The sequence below is a fragment of the Canis lupus genome, chromosome 16 (assembly GCF_048164855.1).
Source record: "Canis lupus baileyi chromosome 16, mCanLup2.hap1, whole genome shotgun sequence".
NCBI lineage: Eukaryota > Metazoa > Chordata > Mammalia > Carnivora > Canidae > Canis > Canis lupus.
Window position 1 is genome coordinate 9,608,390 of NC_132853.1, and position 20,744 is coordinate 9,629,133.

General features: G+C 48.2%; 1 protein-coding gene across 12 annotated transcripts in view; it reads right to left on the reverse strand.

Moving 5' to 3' along the window:
• Positions 1–297: 297 nt before the first annotated feature.
• Positions 298–20,744, reverse strand: part of TSC1 (TSC complex subunit 1) — a 50,569-nt gene continuing 30,122 nt past the window's right edge. For 11 of the 12 annotated variants that reach the window (XM_072778470.1, XM_072778465.1, XM_072778475.1 and 8 more), the window contains 15 exons: positions 19,695–19,870; positions 18,441–18,556; positions 18,021–18,132; positions 17,606–17,724; positions 15,731–15,800; positions 15,143–15,247; positions 14,326–14,884; positions 13,372–13,415; positions 12,595–12,761; positions 11,359–11,541; positions 10,220–10,330; positions 9,292–9,414; positions 6,327–6,514; positions 6,080–6,241; positions 298–5,701 (listed from right to left, as the gene is read on the reverse strand). In XM_072778470.1, the coding sequence (XP_072634571.1) occupies positions 5,167–5,701; positions 6,080–6,241; positions 6,327–6,514; positions 9,292–9,414; positions 10,220–10,330; positions 11,359–11,541; positions 12,595–12,761; positions 13,372–13,415; positions 14,326–14,884; positions 15,143–15,247; positions 15,731–15,800; positions 17,606–17,724; positions 18,021–18,132; positions 18,441–18,556; positions 19,695–19,870 (2,770 nt within the window). In that variant the 3' untranslated portion in view covers positions 298–5,166. The remainder of the gene's footprint in view (positions 5,702–6,079; positions 6,242–6,326; positions 6,515–9,291; positions 9,415–10,219; positions 10,331–11,358; positions 11,542–12,594; positions 12,762–13,371; positions 13,416–14,325; positions 14,885–15,142; positions 15,248–15,730; positions 15,801–17,605; positions 17,725–18,020; positions 18,133–18,440; positions 18,557–19,694; positions 19,871–20,744) is intronic. The other variant, XM_072778476.1, reaches the window with a different exon arrangement.

Genomic DNA, 20,744 nt, shown 5'->3' on the forward strand with positions numbered 1-20,744 from the left:
GGCAGGCGGGAGCATCTCAGAGATGACTCAAGTCACCCCTCCCATGTCCCCGTGCCACTCCAGGGGAAAGGCAGGGAACTGAGGCAGACAAAGGTAGGACCTATGGCTGTGCCAGGTCATTGGCTAGAACACAAGGGGACTTACAGAGACCACAGCCAGATTCTACTTGTCAGCCCCTCCTCCAGCTGCCCGAGGTAGCCAACCAAGCCAGGAGCCACCTGCATCCAGACAGGTCCCTGCTTTACCTGCAAGGCCTTCGGAGGCCAGCATGAGTCACTTCATGTCAACACAGCAGAGTAGTGCAAAACAATAGATTTTTATTTGTTCACAGTTAAACACAAGCAACTGCCTTGACATTTTAGAACATTCTAAGAAGGACAGCAAACCCTTTTGATTCCAATTCCCATTCATTTAAGATTGTACCATTTTCTCTCGCAGTTCTTGTTTATGGCATCTGACGTGGATTGTTTGACATGCTTTTTAAGATCGAGGCGGGAAGGTTTAAACCTTTTGACGAGAGGACTTTCTCAAACTTAAGTAAAAGCAGTCAGTTAAAAAAAAATCTTTTTTTTTTTCACTGATGGGATCCCTTTAAACTGCAAGTTAGCCATATGTGGTTGATCCATGATTGAGTTATAAAACTAGATTACGTCTTAGCAAAATCTGTTCCTCCGTAATATGTTTATTATGGTCCATAGAAGTCTTCTGAAAAGTGATCACTGATTCTTCCTGGTGCAAAATGCCTGGCTGCCTCTTTGATCAGCCAAAGTATCTGCTGCATCCAGCAGCGCCGTACCCTCCTGTCCAAACACTGTAGCGAGGTGGGGGAAGGGAGGAGGGGTTGACGTTGGCGGGAGGGGGTCTCCACGCTCAGGACTCTCCTCTAAAAGATCTATTCCAATGGTTCAACTATCCTACTTATCCCACAGGATAGACAATTCGGTGGCAATGGGAAGGGATAGGAAGGGAAGGGGGAAGGGGGAAGGGGGAAGGGAAGGGGGCAGAGGGTCCTCTGCCTTCAGTAATTATTTTCAAGGCCAGAATCAGTTGTGGACACAGGTGCTCACTATCCCAGGCAAGATTCCCTCTTCTCTCAGGTGAGCACGTACAGACTGGAGGACGGTGTGGAAAAGATGGAAACACCCTCCCCATGCATGTCAGACAGGCAAGGATGGGAACATGAGCCTCAAGGGGACAAGGGTCACAGCAGCAGCCTCAGGGACGGGCCCCAACCTAAACTTGCTCTTTCACCTATACAGAAAAGCGCCATCAAGGGCACTGATTCCTCTGCAGTGTCAGGGAGGGTAAGGCTCGTGTGACACAACTCTGGACAGAAGCACATACACAGACACGGTGGTGCTGGAGACGTGTTCCGGCACGTGTGCCTCGGGAGTGGACAGGGAGGTGTGCTGATGGGTCATTCCTGGAGCCCCTCTCTTCCCCGCAGGAGACAAGCTCTGGGTGGGATTGTGCTCGTCAGGGACCACCCCAAGAGGGGCTGGCTTCTTCCAAGAACATTCCCAGGCTGGGTGGCCCCTCACCTGCACAGCAGCTGGGGACCAGGCCTCCACTCTGCCCACACCCTTCTTACACCTGCGTGGCTTCCTGCCACTTCTCGGGAGTCTCCATCAGAGAAACAGTCATCTGCATGTGGCACTTCCTATCACTTGTCTTCCATTCTGGCTTCGAGTGGCATGTTCTAGTATTTGGTACAAACTCCCACTGTCTAGTCATAGCACATGCTATAGTCTTTACACACAGACACCCAATTTTTCATTTGAAACTGTGAGTCTGAACTGCTGAGGCCCAGCTCATAGGATCCCCTCATTGCAGCCACTGTTATCAGTCATCCCCTCGTATGCAACAGCAAGACTTTGGCCTTTTGTGACAAAACCACTGGAAACTACACAGGTGGTGGCAAATGGGGCCAGCTCAGGGCCTGGAGTTTCATGTTCTGCCATCCTGACTTTGCTCTGTGATGTGCCAGCCTCTGGGACCACGGCGGCCTGCTGGACTCCCAGGCTCCCTGCTGAGGAGAGCTGGCCTCTTCCCCTCTGCACAGCACATGCACTCCGGCTCACACAGTAGCTTAACCTATCGCCTCCATCTGTGCTCCCGGAGCCTGGTATGAACCCCTGGCAGCTGAAACACAGCTGAACACTAGGGAGGCCACGTGTGCCCACCGGCCGCACCCAGCTGGGCCTAGCACTCAGCTGCACGGATGCTTTTAAAAAAAACCTCTTGACCCAAAAAATGACCCCTGTCTCCTCTGTGTCCTGCCTTTGGATCGGTTTTTTCACCCATGACAAGCCCCTCCTTCCAATATCATACTAACAATTTTTGTGGACTTTATGGCAAAACCCCGTCAAAACCTTTTTTAAAATCCCTCAAAGTCCTGTCTGGGAGAGGTCCATGTGCATCTGTCCTACAGCAGACTCAGGAATGTGCCTTCTCTGTGGAGACAATGCTGCCATCTCTGCCCGCCCCTGCCCCACCCCACCCTTGACCCCCACCGCTGATACTGTAGTGCTGCTTTTGAAAACAAATTTCATGCTGCCCAAGAAGCAGACTCCAATCGCAGGGCCTGTGCCGACCCTGGTTAGTGTCATGTGGGGATCAGAGCAGGTCACGCACACTGGCCACATGGCCCTGAGGCTGACAAGCCTGCTCTGAGTGGCGGGGTGGAGGCTGCTCAAGCCCGACGTGGGTCAACACCAAGCGGCTTGAACCATCTGGTTCTGCCCCTGATGCTAATTATTCTAAAACATTTGCCTCGCTGGCTCCCAGATTCAAATTCCCTCTAGTGTCCCTCTACTATCACCTTTCCATCCTTTAAAAAACTTGCCACAACCCGATCAAGTGACCTGTTGACTCCTGGCAGGCAGGTTTCTCGTTTTTAAAACTGAACTAAATCTGGCTGCTGACTTGATTCCTGAAACTGTTTAGGCTGGGTAAGTTCAACAGGCATCCAGGCCTCAATGCCCCAGCCTTGGCTGAACAAAATGCATGACCCGCTAGAACCCAAAGGAGGCTGAGCGCAGCTCCCCTGGGTGGGCTGTGGTTGTCGAGCTGAGCAGACAGCTGGGTGGGAGGGATGTGCCAAGGGCCCTGGGCCCAGACACCTGCCTTAGAGCCTCCAGCACAGGCTGCAGCCCACTTCACCATGTGGCCACCTCCTTCCCTGGATTTTTACAATCCACCCATGTTTTTTAAAAGGTTTTTTTCTTTCTTTACATTGGCCTCTGCCTTTGCCGATTAATCAGGGAAAAGGCTTTGATTTAAATGCCGGGTGTCTTTGTTCTGTGGCACAGGTCTCTTGGGCTGGGGGAGGGTGAGCATTTTGACCTGGTTTCAGTAGATATCCAGTTAACATTTTTTTTCCCTTTCTGAATTTGTTGTGTTTTCCTTTTCTAAAACCGACCTAGGAATAGGATATACTCGATTTTAAGCTTTCCTTTGGACAAATTCACCACATGGGGTTATCAGTAATCCATAGAGGACATCCAGCAGCAATTGCCAGGTGGGGCAGGGCCAGGCACAGTCGAGCACACTTGAAGATTCTGTCCTGATGAGGCCTTGTGCCCTTGTAGTCTTGGTGACACAGCATCTCTTATGACCTAGCTCCCTCTGGTCAGAGGTGCTAGATTATTTACTGCAACACTACATAGAAGAGACCTTTACCCTCACATGCTGGAAGCTTCTGTATGCGGTAAGCTTTCGTACTGTTACAATCCGTCTTTTCCTCTTTCATGGCTGACCCCTCTTTTAACTCAAAGAATAAAAAGAGGAAAACCAAGTTCATCAGCTCTTTCCTACCAGTCTCCCCCTGCCTCAGCAAGGACACTAAGCAACAACTCTTAGGCTTCTAGCATCAACCTCCAGAGCCTGCATTGAGTTCAGATGCTGTGCTGGGTCTCCTCCCCTGAGCATGTGTGGTCATCCCAGGGTGCACGTCAGACTAACTTTGTCAATGCTCAGCCATTACTAACATGCAGGAAGGGAGCAGAATCAAGCTCCCTGGAGGGCCGGCCCCAGAAAGTTAGGGTGATGTGAGAAAGCTGTTACCTTTTTGGTGGTTTAGAACCTGCAATGGTGAGGCGGCTCTACCAGCCTGAGAAGCAATGAAGAAATTCTTTGGACCTTCAGAGCCTTTCTGCTGCAGCATCACCAAGAAACATAAACTCAAAGCCTCAAAGAGGCTCATGGGAACACAAAGGGAGAAAGGCAGACAGACGGGGGCAGGGTGCGGGGGGAGTGGGGTAGGGATGAACCACGAGGCTCAGCTAGCAGATCCCTGCTCCAGGGGCAGTTCCCCATCCACAAGGGCTTCTCGGGCAACTACTCAAGCCACCAACCTTCCCTCCTGCAGAGAGTAGGTTTTACTGCCCCCATGCCAGTCTGGTCAGAGCAGTCCCAGCTTTCCAGCAAACACCAAATAAATAAGAGGTAGGGGGGAAGGGGATGGAGCATTCCCTAAGGGGAAGGATGGTCTCCACGGTGCCAGTTCCAGACTTCTCTAACAACAGACATTTGTTCACACAGAACTTTCTAGGAAGCTTATCAGAACTGCCAAAAGAACGTAAGGATGAATAAACCATTGTTTCTCTAGATCTGCTGCTTCAGATGCTGAACTTCAGAACCAAAAAGCAGTGAAAAAGTCTCATGTAAAAAGTTTCCACATGAAGATGACCAGCCTTGCATGCTACATCCCTGTGGAAAGGGACAAAACCAGACTTACCTGCAACACCACCAATTACCTGGGCTAATGGAGAGCCAACCCATTCTCCAAGTTTCAGGAAAGGAGAGAGTGGTGTGTTAGACTCAAAGAGTAAATTTGGCCTCATATTGCACAGGTTCAAAGGGTGCAACCATTATGGGGGAAGGAAGAAAATAAAGCTACTGAGGAACGCAAACTGGCCCTCGGATTAGTCCACACTGCTGGGTAAATTAAAGACAGGCTGGGGAGTGGGCTGAGGGGAAAGTTAAGAGGCATTTCAATGCCAGATCCAAAAACCGTTCTGCATTCAGTCAACTGTCAAAAGGACCTCCATCCCATTTCCACCGCGTGAGCTAGCCACCCAGACCCTAGAAATAGGAAAGCCTGGGAACGAGCATTCACACTTCCTGTTCTATGCCAACAACCTGCAAGTTAACACTGATTGACCGTCATCCTTCACTGTGTTCATGATGAGTCTCATTGTAGTCCATGATGTGGAGCTGTCCAACACTGTCTGGGTTCGGGGAGGTGGGGTGTGGGCCATCAAGGGTTGGGGGAGTCTTGGCTTCCACACCCAGGTCTTTGCCCAGTTCTGTCTTTAGCGTCTCAGAAAGGCTACTGATGGTCACACTGTCCTCATCACACTGGCTCTCACTCTTATTACGAAATAACTCTCGTGCCTTCATGCCTAGGAAGCTTTTTGAACTGGGAAGGGAGCCGACAGTAGTGGGAATGCTGGTGGCAGGCTCTCCCACGGTCGTTTCCCACCGACTGCTGAACAGGCCTGCCCTCTGGTTGGGGGGTTTCTCTGGGGTTGAAAGCTCGCTGCTGCTGCCGCCACTGCTGCCACCTCCACCCCCTCTACTTCCACTGCTGCCCCGTGCACCACCAGGCCTGGGGGGCTTGGTCTCGCCGTTGTGGCCAGATGCCTCTTCATGGTGGTCTGTTACAGAATCTGAGCAGCCATCCTTACAACAGGCAAGCCTATAAGAAATCCAGGGGGGAGAAAAGGGACAGTGTTGGCAGCATCTGTGCTGGGAGCCATGCAGCTACAATGGCATGCTCACACAGACACTGAGCTCTGCACTTTAGAGCAGAGAACCCAAGAGTGAGGTCTCAGCAAGAGAAACCGAGTCTCAACGAGGGACAGGAGACAAATGGCACACGAGGACACCTCCTGTGACTACATCTCGCGATTCGGGGCCAAGGACAGGGACGCAGAGAGACCACCGGGCGCAGGGGGAGTCTGAGTGCCGCAGCCCTGCCTAATGCAGGGAGGGTTCTCATGCCCTGAGAAGCATGCCCTGTTTTGCTGCTGGCAGCTCAGGGACGAGGCTCCTGCTCTCGCCTCTTTGTTCCTACCTTTCTTCTGCCGCTTCAGCTGCTTCTGCTTTTTCTTCTTCAAGTTTCTTCAGGAGCCCATCCTTCTCCAACCTGCCGTATAAATCTAAGATCTCCAATTCAAACACTTGGGTGATCCTTTTCTGAGCCTCGTACCTGCTCTCTGCCGCCTGCAGCTGTCCTCTGAAATACAGACCATCCCAGAATATAAAATGCCCTACCAACAAAGGAACACATCACTGCAGAAACCTGTCCCCACGGGAGTTACCTTGCCTGGACTTTGACGTCCTCTAAATATTTCTTCTGCTCCAAAAGAAGGTGGTCTTTCTTGGCCAAGTGAGATTCCAGTTCCAAAATCCGTTTCTGAGAGGTATCGAGCCTCTGATTCTGCTGGAGAACGTGGCTTCTGTTTTTCTCTAATTCTTTCCGACACGCAGCTTTCATCATCTCTACCTCCTACAAGAGGTGCTGGAGTTAGTCCCTGAGAAAACGAATGTGCTGCATCCACTGTGCAAAACCGAGGCACTAAGCATTGAGGAGGCACTTTGGTGCACTGCTGCTGGAAATCGGATTTGGTACAACTTTCTACAAAGTAAGCTGGACGAAAGTATTAATCTAATAACCCCTCCTGGAAATCTGCCCCTGAGAAAATCATTTGAAACAAGACTAGACGTTTTGGCACAAAAAGAATCATGCAGCATGTTTAGAAGGGCAAAAAAAAAAAGTACTGTTAGTCTAATGCCAGGAGAACAGTTAAGTGAGTTAAGGTACATTTTGTATATACTTTAAAGTTTTTAGTAAACTTACAGTGTATGTGTCAGTAAAAAGATAAAAAAGCAGGCTTTACATAAAACCACATGAACAGTAGGATCAACCACATAAACGCTGACAATCACAAACACCCAATGAAACCATATAGATATTCAGTTAAAATTTCAACACAGTGATGTCGTGGGTGCTTCATTTTCTTTTAGATTTTTCTCCTCTCACACCGATTAAGGGAAAGCTAGTGGGCGCAGCATGGTGGGCAGGTTGCCCTGCAGGCTTACAGATCACGCCAGGCAGATGCGCTGCCTGCCGACAGACCAAACCAGGTGAACCCACGGCAAGTGTACACTCATGCTCAGGAGAGACACAGAAAGAACATTCTTCTAACAAATATGTGTTATGTTCTTGTTGTGTGTTTTTTACTGCAGTAAGGTATATATAACATAAAACTTACCATAGATTTTTTATTAAAAAAGATAAACCCTAAGTAGCAAAGAGATGAGCTTCCATGGAAGTGTCCCTGCCTTGATGATTAGCAGTGAATGCTTTCTTGGAGCATAGAACTCCACAGCTTTACACTCAGAACTGCACACCAGATCATGTGGCCATTCTAGCTGTGCCCAAGGGCTCCAGACTTCAACACAGGTTAGGTGAACAAATCGGGCCTTTGTCATCAGTGACAGTAGCTCTTTATGGAGAATCAAAGGAAGTACTGAACTAGGAGCATCCATGTGCCTCCATGAACCCTCACAGCCACCGCAGGAGGTGCTATACTCAGCACCTACCAGCCAAGCCCAATTGACCCTCAGATACTACCACCCTGCCTCCCCACTTGACTAAACAAGAGGAAGCCTGACTCCTGGCCCAAGGGCAAATCCTGACAGGTTCAAGGCAATGACTGAGCTAGGAATGGGCACAAGACACATTCTAGCCAACAGCAACGGTGGGAAGGCTGGTAAGGGGTTCCTGGCAAAGTTTCCTCACTGAGAGAGACCCACAGGAAGCGACCTCTCCTCTTTCCAGGGGAAATAGTGGTGTCTATCTGTGAGCACCCTACCTGTGCATACACCATGCAACCATCGGCAAGCCAGCCAGAGGACAAAGTTGCTGCGATATGTCAGGTGAGGCAGGAGAATGGAAAGAACTGGGAGCTTTTTAGGAAAAAAAAAAAAAAAAAGTCCTAAAAAAAAAGAGTGGCACGTTCTACTGAGTGAGCCAGTCAGATGCCCCATAATGAGACTCTCTGATGCTGTTCATAAACTGCTTACATGACCAGCCTGGAACTCACCTGCTTTGGGACTTCTTGTCAAGTGAAAGCAACTTCTTACTGTTAAGCCGGGTTAGTGGGCTTTGTTGTTCCGGCTTATGAATACAGGCATGACATAACTGCTGTATGTCAGGGTCATCACGTCTCCTTAGGGAGTGTGAAGCAGGGCCCCAAGAGGTCAGGTGGCTCCAGAGGCCCCGGGAATCCAAGTGTTCCAGTTGAAGGCAGCACCAGAGAGGCCAGCCCAGCTGTGACTTCTCTCAGCAGATATGAGGAATGCATTTCAGTCAGCATTTTCAGAGGTTCTCCTGTCTCTTAGGTCTGTTTACCCCTCGTTCTTTCCCAAACCCATTATACCTCCAAAATGAGTGCTAGCTGGTTTCTAGAAAGTTCCACATTTAACATCCTTCTAAAGGGAGTCTGAATCTGAGAGCTGAGAGGAGCTGAGAAATAAGGAGTAACTCTATTATGAAAATTGCATCTCTTTGTTTCTAAGACTACTTTTTACATTTGGTCAAAAAAGGAGCTTTACAAAGCACAAGCCTAAGAAATCCTAAAAAGAAAACCTGTGTGTGATGGAGAAGTTAGTGACAGGAAGCATCTGAGCATTTACTATTAAAATTCCATTCGAACTCATTCCCGACTCATTCACTAACATTACCCGAGGCTATTTATGAAGTGACATAAAACTTCTGCCTCAACACCACTGGTGAGACACTAATTAGTGTAAGATCATCCTGATGCTGGCCTTGTTGCCAGGACTGAACCACCATCTGCTGAAATTAAATTCAACATAAAAAGGAAGAAAAAATACGTATACCAGTATATACCCACATTCCTAAAAGTTATGTTCAACAGAACTGGCTCCCTATCCTTTTTTTGTTTCTCTCCCCTTCTGCCTCTTGAAGCGGGCACAGGTAAGAGAAGACAAACCCTTTACCAGCTACTCTGTACCAATTACCATGAGATGCTTTCACTTACCCCTGACTTAATTTCAAAGCAAGCCAACTAGAGGAAACAGGCCTATACAACAGCTGAAGAGTGCTCACCCACCAGGCCAGTGAGCGGGGACGGCCACTAGGAAGGCACTTAGACCTCTTGGGAACCATCCTGTGCAGCCTGCTGCAGACACGCTGCCTGCGTCCTATGGGTCCCCACCCCCATACCCTGGGCTGTGGCCCCCCGGGCCCCAGCATACCTTCGTGGTATCCGAGTGCTTGCTCTGCAGTTGCTCCAGATACAGCTCGTTGACCTCCCCCAGGACCAAGAGCTGCCGATTCAAGAACTCCATCTGCTGCTGGACCGACTCGCTGTTTGAGAGCTAACCAAAACACGGGGGGGGGGGGGGGGGGGGGGGCAAAGTGAGGGATGCCATGGCACACATCTGGCAGATGGGCAGTACACAGGGACCAGCTAGTTAGCACCTCAGGGTTTCAGTGCTAGGAGACAATAAAATCCCACAATTTCAAATCCCTTAATGCAATGGCTGCTGGTGAAGAAGGTGTCCAAGGGCCACGATGATGGACAGAAATGCACTTCAAAATGGTGCTGTGCAAAGGCAAAGCAGCAGAGATTTGCTACATCAAAATGGCCACCCACAAGACACCTATAGAGGACCTATAGAGACATCACCTATAGTGATGTCTGTGACCATCACTGCGGGGACATGAGGTCCAGGTTTAAAGCACAGGAAAACTCACTTGTTCATAAGTGACTTATACATAGTGCAGTGAATCCCAAGAAGGGAGGGATCCCAACTCAAGAACTTTTCGGGAACAAACTTTCCACATTTACATAAATGAGTATTTAAGTAAGAGTTCCCTGGGACACACACAGACAAGGTGCACCCAGGCAATTCTCTGCTGCAGAGACTGTCCTGTATGTTGTGGAGTGTGTGCAGCACCCAGGCCCCTGCCCCCTTGATGTCAGTAGCACCAAAAATGCCCCTATACATGCTCACCTCAGCAGGACATATGCTAAAATTGGAACCAAATGCCTCCACACAGTGCCCCATTTCCCCTGAGGAGTGGGAACCCCTGCTGGAGGCACTCAGGTAATATACTTGCCCTGTCTGAAGGAAGAATGTCAGCAAGAGATGTGAGGAGAAGCCCACACCCATTTCTTACCTTCTGGGACACCTGACTGAGCAGCAGCTCGGTGTGACACACCTTGCTGTTGGCCTTCTTCAATTCCAGACGCAGCTCTGCGATCATGTTCCTGCAGTCCTCCAGCTTCGTCTGTTCAAAGAGATGTGCCAGGAAGTTACACAGCACCACCCAGCTGCCGGCCCTCGGATGAGTGGGGAAGCCCAGCCTCTCAGCTGCTCTACTATTCTCGGGCCATTGGGATTTAGCTCCTTAGTTTTAAGAATTAAGTTTTGGTTGATTCCTAAGTTCTTGATTTGTTTAGCAAAAGAACAAAAAGATCTGAGATCAGCTGTCCCCAAATTGTGCACTGAAGAACCCTGGAGCCTGGAGCCACCACAGGGCTGCTGGGAGATTTTAAATTTTTGAGAGGAACGCAGTGACACCTGTCGGTCATCATGTGAATTACAAACTGGAGGAGTTCAGAGTGAGCATGAGCCTGTGGTGACGTAGTATCTTTGTAGAGCTGGGTTCAGGTGTTTGTTGGGATAAAAGCCACCATGTGAATATCAGTGTGAAGTGGGAAATGAGGGTGTTAGTGTCCAATGTGACTGCAAGGTCTGAGCCTCTATGGGTGTCTGACAGGGGCGCACACAGTAACTGGTAAGTTACTGTGGTCATTTAAAAACAAAATCTAAAAAAAAAAAGAAATACCACTTAAATTTAAGTGTATTGTTTTCAAACAGCTGCTGAGTTGTCAGAATGTAAATACTAAATTGTTTAGACCTGCTTTAACAAGTACACCTGGGGATCCCTGGGTGGCTCAGCGGTTTAGCGCCCACCTTCAGCCCAGGGTGTGATCCTGGAGTCCTGAGACTGAGTCCCACATTGGGTTCCCTGCATGGAGCCTGCTTCTCCCTCTGCCATGTCTCTGCCTCTGTGTGTGTGTGTCTCATGAATAAATAAATAAAATCTTAAAAAACAAAACTTTTGGTTGTGGAATGCCAGGGAAGTTACCAAACTGCTACCGGAACTATGGACAACCCAAGAGAGCCGGGGAACCTTTGCCCTAAATGCAATCTATGTGCTGCAGTGTAGAAAAGCCCTTTGTGCTGGCTGGGATGAGCGAGGCGCTGGTGTGTCCTCTCCTGGCTGCCCGTGTCTGGGGCTGCCGCCCATACCTGCAGCTCCTGGCTCTGGTTATAGAACTCCTCCCGGTCATGCTGCAGCTGTCGGATCTGGCTATGGAGCTGGGTGACCATCGTGTCTCGCTGATCCTGCAGCTGGCTGTACCGGGCTTGTTCCTTCTGTAGACTAACCTTCCAGATCTGGATGTCCTTCTCCTGTAACTTCAACTGGTCTTTCTAGCAGAGACCAAAGACGTAATCATTTCAGCTGCCTTCAAACGTGAGTAGTGAGGAGCACATGTAACCCATGCCAACAGCCACACGCCACCCTGAAGCTGTCATCACAGGCCCCAGCATCCGCCGGTTCACAACCGTCCAGCTGGGCTAGAGGTCACAGGTTACCAATTTCACAGTAGCCAATGGATCGTAAGATGCTGGAAGAACTTTTCTCAGGTACCAATTACTCCCAACAGCTTCCAAAGTGCTAACTAGGGGGATCCTTGGGTGGCTCAGCGGTTTAGTGCCTGCCTTCTGCCCGGGATCGAGTCCCGCATCGGGCTTCCTGCATGGAGCCTGCTTCTCCCTCTGCCTGTGTCTCTGCCTATCTCTCTCTGTGTCTCTCATGAATAAATAAATAAAATCTCTAAAAAAAAAAAAAAAAAAAAAAGTGCTAATTAGCAGTGCTGGCAAAAGACCTCTAATAAATGCTATCAATCAAGGTCACCAAAAATAATGAACATTTATTGGCTGCCCACTCAGGCACCGAGCAAGTAGTCACATGACTTCTTTAGCACCATGCTTAAAAAGTGTGTGCTATTATCATTATTCCTGTTTTACAGAATTGGTAAAAGAGGCTGCAAGAGACTAAGCTATTTTCCTAAGGCAAAAAAGTGGCAGAGCCAAGGCTAAGCCAAGACCAGTGGCCTCCAGGTCTGACTGGCTTCTCCACTATGCTACAAGAGGTCTGCCATAAAATAACTTGAGGAGAGTTGATTTTGTATTTTGAGAAACAAGATAATGCTCTATGATCACTCTAGGCAATTACAGACACACACACACACACACATACACACACACACACACACACACACACACACACACACACACGAAAATCACTCATCCCACAGGTTCCGAGAGCAGCAAGGCCATTTGGAGACCCAGCCAGCACCCCCAACTGCAGCATTGAGTAGACCAGGGACGGAAAGCTTAGGCCCCAACTCAGTGGCCACTGTCTACACATGACCAACAAACACTGCAATGCCCCTTCCACGTAGCCCCCGTGACGCTCACCATAGCAGCATTGTGCTCCTCCAGAGCTGCCGCCTTGATCACCTTGCGGAGGAGCCGCCTGTTTCGGAGAGCATGCTGCTGCCTCTTAAAACGCTCATAGAGTAACTGGTTGTGCAGTAAAAGCAACTGGTTACGGAGGGTTCGGATCTCATCTGAGGGAGGAGAGCCTGATTTTAAAGCAGAGGGAGGGTGGCAGAGATGCCTTTTACAGATGGTTCCGTCAAGACCCTCCCACGGTTAGCTAGCTTAAGAAACACAATTCTTTCAGAAACAAGTCACCATTCTGAAATGGTCACCTGGGTCTCAGCAACAGTCACGTACCAGGGGAGGGGGGAGAGGATTTACTACCCAGCTCCCCGTTAAAGGAACACAAAAAGCTAGAACATGGCAGGACTCCTAAGAGCTTCACTGACTTTTCCCCACAGACCCAAACCATACGTACAGTTACTCAAGGCTCCTTTCTTCTCTCCCATGTTGTGTACTCCCCCAGGCACAGCTCCAGCACCACTGACCTCAGGGTCTTTCCTAGGAAAGCCTGGCACAAGGTTTGTACTCTCTGCACTTCTACCCTCAGACACATGCTACGTGGCACTTTTCACAAGTAGAAATGCTGGCATTGCAACATTTGAGACAATAGAGGCCAAGCAGATACGCTGGCTGGAGCCACAGCAGAGGGGAGACCTGCTCCTACAGGGCACACCTCCTTCGAGGACAGAAAAGGCGACAAGCACGCAGGATCCACACAGGCTGGGCCTACAGTGCAAGTAACAACTTTACCTCCAAAGTGGGTCCAGTCGACAGACTTGCTGGGTAAAGACAACCTAGGAAGAAAGGTTTGGGGGAATAAAGTTACCAAGCTCGCCTGGACAACCGTCTCTGGAATGTTGATTGCGCAAGGCTAGATCACATCCTTGTGGTCAAGAGCAGGAGAGGCAGAAGAAAGTTTCAATCCACAGGTCCACGGGGAGTTAGAGGCGGTGGCGTGCACTGGACGGAGGGTCGACACCCCCACCAAGCATGACCGAGTCTCCAGGGTGCCAATGCCCTCCCTTGGAGCTCACGCCTGGGCCAATGTTTGCTCAACTCTCCAAGGCGACTGAGAGATCAAACATACTACCAGCTATTTTCAACCCTCTGCACTGAAATACACAGCGGGTAGCCAAGTTTAAGGAAAAAGTAGGTAATGTACCTGAGCCTGTTACACCAAATCTCATTCAAAAAGACAAATCTCTGTTAAATTCCACCTGCTGGAATTCTCAAGCCCCCTCCTAACCACTGGGAAGGGTAGTAGGAGGAGGCTTTGAACAACAGCTCAGACAGGCCTCTCCTAGGAAAGCCTGTGTGCCAGCACAGAGGAGGGGTAGGGCCCCCTGGGTTGCCCTTGGGTTGCCCTTGAAATGCCACTGACTAGACCTTCCATCTGACGAACCGTGCTACCCAAACAGGAAAACCAAACCTGCAGCTGGAGGACTACACACCAAGACAGAGGTTCCTAGGTCACCTAACACCAGACCCTCATCCTCACATTCTGAGAGCACGTGTGAGCACGTCCTCGCAGGACAGCGGTGAGGACACCACACAGCTGCGCACGCGCAAAGACGGGAGCTGGGAGGACAGAGAGGAGCCAGCTGCCTCTGTGAACACAGAGAACAAATCCTGTCCCCTCCTGCACTTCCCATATCTTATGCTGAGGGGATGCCTAGGGAAAGGACGCAGCGGCTGGGCCCTTACCGACTCAGCTCCTTGCTGTGCGCGTCGGCTCCCTGCTGGATCAGCCTATCCAGAACTTCTGCTGGGGAGGTTGAGGGCGGGTAGTCTTCCTCTGTGTTTCCTTTTGCTTTCTTTAACAGTTCCTTGGTCTTCTTGCTGACAAAATGATGGGCGGTCTTTGGCAATGCCACCTCAAAAAGATGATCGTAAGGGGGAGGCTGCCCACTTCCAAACCCCACTCCCCTCTGAGGTGGAATTTTACAAGGGCTGGGAGTGAGGATGTTGGTCTCCAGCGAAGTCTGGCGCTCCCTGTCCCCGGCAGGGCTTTCGTGGGTGCCTCCACAGGGCAGGTCTATGGGAGTAAAGGCTTGCTTTGGTGTGTCTGGCCCACGCTTGTCCAAGGAGGAGTTGAAAGGTTCAGGATTCACACTGGTACCCTGAGGACCAGAGGTGGCTGAATGGGTCTTGCGAGGACAGCCCGGGAGACTGTCCGGGTAGAAGGGAGAGTCAAAGCCTCCTCGAGGAACCAGGGGCTCAGTGTCAGCCGTCGTGATCTCTGAGAGCTCTTTTGATATCGCCGCTGAGAAGACGAAGGGAGGTAAGAGACACCACTGTAAACAGGCCATCTAGGTGAGGCTAGGCAGCGTGGGGCTGTGTGGGGTTAAGGGCCATCCAGAGCAACCCATAAAAGCAGCCTTCCTTTCCCTGGCATAGGGCCCACAATAAAACTCCCACCTCCTTCCCCCAGGAGAAGAAAAACCAAGTAAGCCTGGGAGTGTTGACACTAAATCCCAGTTTTCGTAGCAATCGCATCCAACCCCAGAATCCCACACACTACCTTCTTCTTTGTCTTTTTCAACGCTATCTTCATCAGAGGCAAGGTCCCCTAAAAACCCTGGAAGATCACTTAGAGTGACAGAACCTTTGAGGCCAGGTAGCTCTTCTAAAGAAAAACAAAGATTTTATATATATACATATATATATATACACACACATATATAAAACCCCCACAACTGTAACACTGCTCGCACAGCAATAGACAACATCCATACTGATTCCTCCTGCCAAGTGAAGGGAGAAGGCTAGAAACCACTCTCCCTGGAGTGACTCCAGAAAGCAAGGCTACCACAAAGGGTCTAATTAAAGGTACCAAAAACATAATCCCACAGAAAATAAAATCCTCCATTCTTAATGTCTCAGAGAACAGATAAATACCACAGTCTGACCAGCTCAAAACACAGGTCACAGGTACTTCACTGCAATAGCTTAAAAGCTTTTTTTGGTGTTATTATTAGGTCGGTTTTTAGAATTAATTATACTTCATTATCTCTGAGCTTCATTGTTTTGTGGTGTTCCTGAATTTTCTCCGTTGCACAGATAACCTAAGAAGAGACAAGCAAGGTCTAGGGTTACCCAGAGACTTTACCTAATCCTCTGTCGTTTGGAAGATGGTGCTGTCTGTGTAGACAGGGCCTTGCTGAATCTGTTTTCTCTTCCTGAAAAGATAGGTACCATTTAAGTCACAGGGCAGAAAATTACGTTCCCTTAGGTAAAATACATATTCTAAAAATCTAAAACTTTAACACAATATAAAAGAGTTTAAAGTTTAGCTCAGTGGTTCTCAAACTATTTGGTCTCAGGGTGCCTTTATGATCTTAAAAACTGAGAGTCCAGGGCACCTGGGTGGCTCTGTTGGTTGGGTGTCTGCCTTCAGCTCAGGTCATGATCTTGGGGTCCTGGGATCAAGTCCCACACTGGGCTCCCTGCTTAGCAGAGTCTGTTTCACCCTCTCTCTCTGCCCCTCCCTCCTCTGCTCATGCTCTCATTCTCTCTCAAATAAACAAAATCTTTAAAAAATAAAAAATCAAAAAAGAAAGTCCCATAAACTTGTATTTATGTGGTTCTCACTATTGATAGTTACATCAGAAATCAGACCAAAAAATTTAAAACTATTTACTAATTCACTTAAAAATAACAAATCCATTACATGTAAACCTAAGTGATTTAAATTTTTATGAAAAACAACCATAGTTCCCAAAACAATAAAAAGAAACTTAGAGGGGTGGAACTGTTTTACATTTGTGCTATCTCTTCAGTATCTGGCTTAATGGAAGAGAGCTAGATGCTCAAGTCTGCCTCTACTTTCAATCTGTTGCAATACGTTATTTTGCCTAAAGTATATGTAGGAACTTTTGAGCCCCAGTGTTAAGTAGTTACAAAAAGACTTAATCTTTAATGTCACACCAAAACTTGACAAGGAGTCACTTCTTAAAGGTTAGTTACAGTGTAGGATCTGAAACCATGGCACTCCACCCCTCATACTGTGCTAAAGTCCACTAGTCTACTCTGTACTCTGAATGCAGCTTTTACCTACAGTGGCTCCGAAACATCACACACTGGACATTTAGAAGATACTGGCTTGCCGCATTTTGCAGGGTTTCCCAATGAGGAACTATTCACTATATGACATCAAAAACTCAATTATTCACCAAGCTCTCCTGGACTTTTCAATCTCTTCATAAAAGTCTTGGAGACACTATCAAGGATCATGGTGACAGAGATCAGGTTTTTCATATTCTAATTGCACCTGAAAACCAAATTTTATCACTGATAGCAAAGACTGTCCATTGTTTATTTTGAAGTGACAGACTCAGCTGGTCACGTAAGCAGTAGCCTGTCCCACACCCAGATCTAAATAACCACTCAGTTTGTCAGTCAGCTGATCTTCCAAATAAGACTGGTACTCCACAAAAAATGCAGCTGGTCCAACAATCAACTCAAGTAACGGCACAAGTGTTTGTGATGTCTCTCCTATTTTATCTCAAAGAATGTTAAACATATAGAAATGTCAAGGGTCGCAATATAATAAAATTAATCATTTTTACTGCTTTCTATAGCCCTCTCTTAAGATACTGGTATTTCGGGTTTATCTTTGTTCTTTTAAACTGAAGAAAACATGCCAAGGAAGAAGGCAGCAATGCACACTGGACAGTTTGCTGCTTGCCCTGATTTGTGCTGGGGGCGGGCCCTTCACCCTATTGTTCTGGACCATGCTTATGAGCGCCAAAGTAGTCAAAAGGGGAAAGAGCAGGTTAGTCTTACTACAAAAGCAATCCACCTCCCAGGGTAAGCAGATCATGCTCTGAGAGCTGCTAGCCAGTCTATTTTCAGTTGTTCTGATCCAAACCCATCACATTTCAGGTCCAAATTCCATCTGACACAACAGGGTTCCTTCCCAGAGCGAGGCTGCACTCAGGGCCCTGTGCTGGGGCAGAAGGACCATGGACAAGTCTGTACATACCTTCTTGGGAGCTGGGACTGTGGCCTGCTGGAGGGAAATGTGCACATAGTCATCCGAGTGGCACAATGGGGCTGGAGGAGGAGAAGTTGCTGGGGTTCCCAGAGGAGTTCCTTTTCCACCTGCTCACAGACAAGGACAACATATACACCATCACTGAGCCTATTACAAAACTCTGAATTCTTTCAGCCTGCCTGGGACAGTTAAGAAAGCTGCTAGAGAACTTTCTCGGGATCTAAAGCCATCTTTATTTGTTTACTTTCTAGGTTCTGAAAACCCCAGAGTTTGCAAAGCATGAGTTGTCAAAGACAGGCTATTATAAGCAGCCCCTAACTCACTGCTGGATCTAAAAGACAGTTCCTTGCCCTGCACAGTGGGCCCAGGCCAACCAACTGAATCCCACCTCAGACATACATACCAGCTGTACCAAAGACTTTACTGTAAGGGTGTGAGAGATCAGGTGGGACATTTCCAGGAGAAGTTGGAGGAGTGGTCATACCACAAACCATAGATGGGCTCCAAAGAGTAGCCTGGGAAGTTAATACAAAATGTCAGCAATGAGAAGTGAACACCAAGTCATCCCTAAGGCTTATATCCATGACCAAATGGAAAAAGGCATCTTATTTAAAGCTTTATTATGAGACAAGAGGCATTCTGTAAATCTAGCCTCCAAGAGAAACCCAAGTGGGAACAGTGACTAACTTTCCTAAAACCACCTGTCCTTAAGAATAACTCCTAAAAGGAGCAGAATGAGATTTTCCCAAGCATATGCTAAATCCTGACCCAAACAGCTTCACCAGCAAGCAGAGAAGCAAGCAGGCACTCTTTAACACCATACTTGTGGCGGCTCAGTCAACAGCCGTGTCGACGGGGGACTCAGAGTCTGAGGTGGCTGCCCGGGCGTATTTAGCAACGTCAGCCGAGAGCTGGAATAAGGGGTCGAGGTAGCACTCCCTAAAATGAAAGGGAAAGGACATGTGAGGTTAGTGTGCGACTTTAAATTATTCTGAAAACAACAACAACAAAAAAAATATGGCCCTCTAAACCATTTGATAATGTTCATACTTAAAAGAAAACTGAGGGGACTCCAGACATCCCAGGGACAAAGTAATATTTGAATGGCTCTTTAAATGGCTCTTTGGAAATAAAGTCCAGTAAGGCTATTTCTTTGTTTGGTTTTTTACAATTTTATTTATTTACTTGGGAGGGAGAGAGTGGGGGAAGTGCAGGGGAGAGGGAAGGAAGAGGGAAAGAATCTCAAGCAGACTCCCCAGTGCAGGGCTCCCAGGACCCTGAGACCATCCAGACCATGACCTGAGCCCAAACCAAGAGCTGGACACTTAACTGACTGAGCCTCCCAGGCACACCAAGTTCAGGACAGTTTGATGTCAAGTGAAGTTTCAGGATAACATGAAAAAGCACAGCCTGGATGACCCTTTTAGTGGGTACTACCTACAGATTAAGCCTGCCTTTTCTAGAAACCAATTCTTTTTTTTTTTTTTTTTTAAGATTTTATTTAGTTATTAGAGACAGAAACAGAGAGAGAGAGAGGCAGAGACACACAGGCAGAGGGAGAAGCAGGCTCCATGCAGGGAGCCTGACGTGGGACTCAATCCTAGGTCTCCAGGATCACACTCTGGGCTGAAGGTGGCACTAAACCGCTAAGCCACTGGGGCTGCCCTCTAGAAACCAATTCTAAATTGTCCAGACTCACTCAAACTCTGTCAGTACTACAGCCCAGCCCAGGAGCCTCACTGCAAGTGTCTGAAACACAGAAAGACTCCCTGAGCGGGGTCTGCCTAAAATTTGAAAACTTGAGTCTATTTCCCTTTTTATGTATTAAAAACCCACCCCCAAGCCCACTGGCATACTCTCGGGTAGGAGACCAAGGACATAGGACTCTGAATGAAACCTGAAAGACGGGTTAACCAGGAAAAACTGGAGGCAAATTCTAATTTTCAACATTTGGGAAACTGTTCCTGGGAGCTGAATTGAGTTTTATCCCAGGAAAAGAAAACACAGTTGATATAAATGAGCCATGCTTTCCAGAAACAAACCCGTGAGGCAGGTTAAGTGCCGGTGTCACTCTTACCACAGCTGTTTTGCGTGTCAACATAAGGGCTGGTGGCCACATCAGCCGCACGATGAGGAAAGCGCGCTGACACCTGCGGGGATATGGAGTCGCCATCTTCGTATGAGGCTTCTGCGGGGTCCAGAGAGATTTTGGCACACTCTATTACAACATCATGTGTTTCTAATCTCTTCCACCTGGAAAAGGCAACGGCAGTTAAGAAAGGCAAATTGTAATCCATTTAATCAAGCAACCAAGCCACTGAGAACACTAAAGCAAGGCCAGGTGCAGAACTGGCACCTTCAGAGGACGAGACAGACCCCCCCGCCTGCCCAAATACTAAACAGTGCTGGTATATTAAGAATCGGCCGTTCATTTTATAAACTTCTACCTTCCCTATTGAAAATGGTCATATCAGGTTATCAGAAACTAATCTGAAACAAAAATGTCATCAACAAAAGGCTGGGCATATCCTCAAAAGAGAGCATGAACTATGCCAAGCAGTCACCAGGGGAACCTGGGAATCGCTTTCAGAATGAGGGTAATCAAAGAACAGGGAGGGCCAGAAACTGCTGTGTAGCTGAGGCCAACTGAAGATCTCCTATCAAATCCTGGGGCATTCTAATCCATCTCTAGGCTGGAAATGCTGCACAGAAAGACTCAAACCTAGAGAGCACCCACGAGGACAGTTCCACTTCTAAGATTTAGCCTGTGGGAACCGACTTATGTCAAGATGTACAATGCTCAGCACAGCCTGTCACAGAAAAAAGACGAGAAATAACCCAAAATCACAACAAAGGGATGTATTCTATGGAAGAAAAACTCTTACACCATCAAGAAAAAGCATCCCTTCAGCAGGTCACTGGTTGCCAAGTACTGGGAAGGAGACTGACAACAAAGGGCAAGGAGGAATCTTGGGGGCGATGACACATTCTTTATCGTGATTGTGACTTTTGTCAAAACTTAACAAAATAATGAATCTTTTTTCAAAAAAAAAAAAAGATTTATTTATTCATGAGAAACAGAGAGAGAGAGAGAGAGAGAGAGGCAGAGACACAGGCAGAGGGAGAA